We start from the raw sequence: 6568 nt of genomic DNA on the forward strand, positions 1-6568 counted from the left end.
AAAACTCGGCTTTCTCTCGTGCGACCTTTAGGTGCTGTCGGAAATAAGGAAACAGCACTATGTACATACAAATAAACTTCAAAGAGGTGGAAATATTATTCATGATATTATAAATAAATAATTTAGTAAACATAAACATGGGCTATTTACTAATTAATTAGTCGTTTAAGAATAACACAAGCCTATTATCATTAAATTCATAATTTACCTAGGTGATTTACAAATTTCCCTACCACTCCCGCCCCTCTCAGTGGAAATGTAGTAATTTTAAATAATTACAAAGCTACACCAAAGATACAATGCAAGAATTTGACTAATAATCATATGTTTTACCCAATTAAAATACAACGCAAATAAAACAAAGAGACAGTCCACCCTGTATGAAGAGCCTTTGAAGGAAGCATGATGAGCGCTGTAAATATAGGCATATTCTCACCTTTGACCTACATTTCTCATTACTATAATGCGTATCCACCTTATTCCTAGCCCATGACCTGGAAGAAGGAAGGTTAGTTAAAGAGTTAAACCTATTATGTGTTAAACAGATGTTGACTGATGCTGACAAAAATAACCTCCTGACCCTACAAGCTAAATTAGACTCAATCTATGAAAGAAAGGCCCGGGGAGCTTTTATTAGATCCAGAGCTAAGTGAACCGAGGAAGGGGAAGAAAACAGTTCATACTTCTGCAGACTGGAAAAGAGGCAAGTTAAAAAAACACATTCAATCCCTTATTATTAACAACAATGAATGTACGGGCTAAATTCTAATTGAAAAAGAAATTAGCAACTTTTATCAAAACCTTTATTGCTCTTCTTTTTCAACCCAAGACTGTGACCTTGTGCTAGCTAGACCAAGTGGGCACCAAATATAGTTTTTTGCACAAGGGACACATAATTAGAACCTTCAAGATGACGGTCGAATGCTTAAATAGTATTTTATCAATCAGATCAAAAGCTGTTTTCATCTGTATGCTGCCAAATTATAACAATGTGAAAAGATGTCCAATATTAATTAACCTTAAGAAGTGCATTGAGTGTAGACAGATTCAGAAAAAACTCAAAAGGTTTTGGGTAATTATGAACAAACATCAGAAAATATAATTTAAAAATAACGTAAGGAAAGGTATTTCTATCAAATCCACAAAATCAAACAATCAGAGTATCAAGATTTGTGCAATTTACACTTCTTTATTATTATTATTTTTAATGTAAACAAGTCTCTTACTTTGATAGTAGCAACCAGGTACAAAAAGGTCTATTCAAAAATGATTTATTTACAAGTATATACAAGCTTATTTACATATTGTACCACACACAACCATCAGAGTTATGCAACACAAAAACTCAGTGAATCACACAGAGAGGAGAGACAGACCATTAAATACTCTGAGTTTTGTTATGCAGGGTTACATTAAACCAATTACAGCTGTTTAAAAAAAACCAAATCATCAACATTGTCTTATTTCACGCTACCTGTTGCTACTGGAGTTTGACCAGAACATTGGGAAACTTGAATCTTGCCTGTAACAAAGACTCTAACCCCAGTGGTTGTAAAAACTAATGCAAGCTGGTCTGTTTGGCCGCATCGGTCCTCATGTTGGACATCCAAAGGAAACCCGGGGTGACGATACTGAAACAAGATTCATGCGACAAAAACTGTTGATCTACTTATTACAAATGAGGCAACATGTTGTTAAACGTAGAAAAGCGACTGCTGGGTGGAGTTTCTGTTCCTTTTGAACGGGTTTTGTTTAAGTGGACACGTGTGCTGGTTCCAGTCAAAATTATAGGGAATTAAAAAAAAATAAATTAAAAAAAAAGAAGAAATTCAGCAACTTATATCCTGTTTAATCTTTACAAAAAGCTTCATGTGTAATCAGAAGTAAAGTGAGAGGAACATTTTCACTTCACTTCACTTTTTTTTTGGTACAGTTGAGCTCAGGCTTTCAGTGTGGTGTAAACAGACAAGTGGCAGCCATTTTAGTCGTTTAGCACAAGGCTAATTTATCACAGAACAATGGAAAGAGCTCGAGGCAAAAACTGAGGTCGTCAAGCCTCCATTCAGTGAGGAGACGATAGAAAGCAACAATGTGAGAGAAAAAATCTAACAGAAAACTACAAACTGCTGCTAATGCATTCATAGTTCCTAGTTTGGTTTAATTTGGCTTCATCTTTGTTATCTAAATCAAAGATAAAGAATCTGTTGCATTTTTGTGCACAGGTTTAGAACATTTTACTTCTTCTCGACTTCTATATATGCTGAGTATTTAAGAGTTATTCCATTTGAACACTAGATGGCACTGTGTTCGTGCAAGTTCATTTCAATATAGAGAAACTGCTAAGCTTCTAAACTGAAAGATCATGTGAATTATCTGGGATTAAAACTGAAACAGAAACAAGATAGATGAAGGTATCAGTCAGGGTGTGCTAGTTAGAACACAATGAAGAGTGAAAAAAAAAAACAGTGAAGAATTTTTGATTTGATCTACTGCTACCTTTTTTGAGTACCTGTTTTTTTTTTTTGCTTTTTGTTTTTAAATGTCTTCAGTAGAGACATTTACTGCCAGTAGAATTGAAGGAAGAAATACTTTGTGCAGCTTGTGGTGCACAATCTAATATTGTGAATGTGAACTAAAAACCAGCATCACCGTGGCGACAGACACAAAGTGGGTTAAAGGTTTTCAGCATTTCACAGCGTGGAAACGAGCGGCGCTTCATAACCTCACCTTTCCGGAAATGATTCACACATTAGGTCGGGTGTTAAAAAACCTCGTGAGAAAATATATGTTCAAGTGTTGCCTAACATTACACACACACACACACACGCATACACACACAGTGTCTTTGTTTCAGTCTGAGTCACTGCTGCTGCTGGACGAATCTGTGGACATGGCCTCCACGTCGTCCTCGTTCTCCTTGTTGTGACCTGGCGGCTCCAGGCCGAAGTCGTTTCCATGGTGAGGAGGAAGCATCCCCACTGAGACGTCTGAGGGCTGCCAGGGGTAGTGAGGCGTCAGAACGTCTGAGGAGAAACAACACAACATCTGGTCATCTGATGAAAAATTACGAGGCAGAAAATGTTTCTTATAGCAAAAAACGTATTGATTTTTGCTCTTAAATGAGCTGAAACGTCTGCTGCACAAACACTGTCAAAAAAACAGAGGTGGAAATAGTGACATACTTCTTTCTTAGTTACACAGGAAAAAGATGAAGTGTGAGTATTTGGTCAGAACTACAGAGCAAGGAAGAAAGAAAGATAGTAAGCAAAAAAGAAACAAAGGAAGGAAGAAAACAAGCAAGAAAGGAAGCAACAAAGACAAGAAGAATGAAGGAAAGCAAGCAAGAAAGAAAGGAGGAAGAAAGGACTCAAGCAAAATAGGAAAACAGTGGAAAGAAAGCGAAAAAAGGAAAGAAAGTAAGCAATTTATAAAACAAGAAAGAAATGAAGGAATGAAGAAAGAAATCAAGCAAAAAAAAAAAAACAACAAATAAAATAAATGAAGGACGTCTTAGAGAACTGGATACCAAATACAGTCTGGAGACATATTTTCCATCTGGAATCTTAATCCCATATTTCTCCAGAATGCATAGTAATCCTGTCACCATTGGCCCATTTTGTCTGATTCTAACATCAGAACTGGTCTCCAGTTCTTCCTGTTCCTCCACGGTAAACTGACCGGGTAGCCGTCCTGCAGCCAGAGCGTCTCCTGGCAGATGTCCGTTCATCCCGTTGGACGGCAGGTTGGCCATGTGTCCCAGCATCCCGCTGCGCATCTCCAGGTCAGTAGGGTACGGTCTGCGCGGGTCACCTGCAGCGCGGCGTTCCCGTTAGCGACTCAAAGTAGCAGAACAGAAACACCAAAGTGACTAAAAGGAGACGCCGGCTCTTACCCGGCACCCAGTTGAGCGGCGCGCACACGGCGTTACTGGCGCTGATTCGGTGAGCGTACTTGATGATTTCTTCAGAAGATATGCTTCCTGCATCGAACGAGGACGTATGGAGAGTTCAGAAATAGAGAGGAAAATAAAAAAAAGGAATTTTAAAAATCTACATGGTAAATGTTCACTGAAAGCTGCATTTGCTCACCTTTTCTGGCCTTCTCGATGGATTTCAGCTTCTCTTTAGCCTGGTAAACAGCCGTGGCCTTTGGGGAAAAAAAACACACAAAAAATAAAACATAAAATGGAACACGGCATGTAAGAGAGTCTGCATAAGGATTGCTAAATTAACAGTTAGAAAATCATGCAGCATTACTCATCACTGCAAATAAATGTTGTAGATTTAGCTAAAGTCCAGCCGTATACGAGTGGAGAAAACAGTCACACTGTCAGTTCCACTGTCATATTGTTATTAAAGGGGCAATACTGTGTGTTTTCCTACCACATAGTGTTATTTTATAGCCCTATCAAGTAACTATCTTACCTTCAGTTGTTGTAAAAATGCTATGTCTGAATATACCAAGTGTGACTTAAAAGAAAATAATTTAACACCTTGAAATTGGGCCTCTGTCTCTTTAAGAAGCTCCTGTTCTTTGTGAAACTCCACCTTCAGAAAGTCATCACAACATGACTCCTCTATTAACACTTAAGCAACGTTTTTTTTTAACCAGCGTTTCACTGATGAGTAGCTCCTACAATGAGCTCAGCAGATGCTCAGTTCCACCAGGTGTTTGCTAATTGCTGCTGGCTAGTCTGAAGGAGCCGAGTGGAGGAGTCATGATCTGGGAGGGGGAAGCTTGGAAACTGCACCTCTAAAGAGGAGCTTTGTCCTTGAAAGCGGAGCTAGATCCACCCAGGCGTTTTACTCAGCTGAAAGGTTGCCGTGGAGATGAAAGGATTTCTCGAACATGAATGAAAGAGTCAAGTCTTTTTGATGTAGGAATATCAATATTACACAATGTAAAGCTCAACAAAGGAGGAAAGTAAGGACAAAACAACTGCTTCTGACCAGGATGTGTTCAGCCTCCTTCAGCTGTTTCTGCAGCTGCTGGATATCGCTGTCCCTCTTCTCCACCTCCTTCTCCAGCAGCTGCATCTCCTGGTGGACCTTCCCCTGCTGCTGCGCCACCTCCATCAGCTCCTGGAACTCCTTGTCCCTCTGCACGAGCAGCTCCAAGATCTGGGGACAGAGCGGACCCTCCTTAAATACGCCAGAACTAAACTGACCTACGCCATAAACTCAGAAACAATGAATAAATAATGGGAAAAAAAGCATAGTTAATAAAAAGACACCTGGGTAACCAGATACTTAATTTGAGATGTGTAAAAAGTGAATGGGAGGAGCTGGAAGTCTCACTTCTCAGCACATATTTACTTTATTCCTACATTACTGTAAGATAATTTGGCTGCACTACATTAATGTAGCAGCTGAAACATAAGAGCTCTGATACACACATTCTTTACTTTTCACACATTTTCCATTCGTCAGCAATAATGTCAACAAAAATAGTTATTTTCTATCAAAAGCCAACACTAAGACATCAAATGTGTATCAATTTTGAATTGGGAGCATAATTTTGGACACCACTGGTTTAAAACGTCCCACTAGCATCCTTTTATATTGCAGAGTTATATGTAACTCTGACTGCTCTCTCTTACACCCAAAGTGTGACATAATCCCTCGTGTAACGTGGTGAACGGTTTTTCTCCGTTACCTGCGTGTCTTCTCCTGGCTGAGGGAGTTTCTGACTTCTGGACAGAGCCAGCATCTCGATCAGCTCCCTGTAATAAAGAACAGTCGAAGATTTGTTACCAAGAGTACGCAGGCTGCATCAAACGCCCGCTGCAGTTCATTCGTCACATTTACGACACCATGGACAGATTATTATAAAGCAGGGTTAAGTGTTTAAGCGACCAGAAGTCGCTAAATTGTGATTTTTTTAATCACTTCTACAATAGAAAACCCGGTGAGGATGGTTCTGACCCGAAAAGCAAATAGCCCTCAGTTGTTTCTTCCGATTTGAAGGGAATGAAAAATAAGAACAACGTGGAACAAAACAAATGAACAAACTTAAAAAGTTCAACTTTACCGGGATAAAACCTCTAAGTCGTCCAGAACAGAAAGAAGACGCTCCTTCGTTGATTTCTCCGCCAGCGTCGCCATGTTTGCATCTCTCTCTACGACGAAAGGATGTGACGTCATTCACTTCATTCTCTCCATGTTGCTCAATGAGTGCCCTCTATCGGTAATAAGAGGGTATTACAGAAACCTGCTCCTTGCTCTTGTTAATACAGTGACAACCCCCTTCTGGCGACGACGGTGAATTTCATTTTCACTATTAAGAATGTTGTTATGGCGAGGAAGAAGTGACGTTACTGGTGTCTCACAGTATGTTAAAGTGGCGCCTATATGAAATGCTACCAGATGTCCAAAAAAATTCTTCGTGGATATATATTATGACACAGATTGCGGTCAGTAAAAACAACAACCTCCTGAGTCCTGAGCCAATCAGAGGCCCGAGACCGAATATCCTCCTTAAGTGTCTGAGCGTGTCTTAATATTAAAGAGCTCAAAAAACTGAGACTTAGCTAGAGACTTGTTACTTTGTTCGTCAAGCACTGCGTACA

The 6568-nt window shown here is 39.5% G+C and overlaps 1 protein-coding gene across 1 annotated transcript; it reads right to left on the reverse strand.

Annotated features, from left to right (window-relative positions):
* Window positions 1-1169: 1169 nt before the first annotated feature.
* Window positions 1170-6168, reverse strand: med4 (mediator complex subunit 4). Its single transcript, XM_028024182.1, has 7 exons — window positions 6031-6168; window positions 5656-5722; window positions 4950-5120; window positions 4089-4146; window positions 3893-3979; window positions 3679-3810; window positions 1170-3023 (listed from the first exon to the last, which is right to left on the reverse strand). Exons 1-7 carry the CDS (start codon window positions 6141-6143, stop codon window positions 2851-2853), a joined length of 801 nt encoding a protein of 266 aa, XP_027879983.1. The 5' UTR covers window positions 6144-6168; the 3' UTR covers window positions 1170-2850.
* Between the last annotated feature and the right edge of the window lie 400 nt (window positions 6169-6568).

Source organism: Xiphophorus couchianus, chromosome 7 (assembly GCF_001444195.1).
Source record: "Xiphophorus couchianus chromosome 7, X_couchianus-1.0, whole genome shotgun sequence".
NCBI lineage: Eukaryota > Metazoa > Chordata > Actinopteri > Cyprinodontiformes > Poeciliidae > Xiphophorus > Xiphophorus couchianus.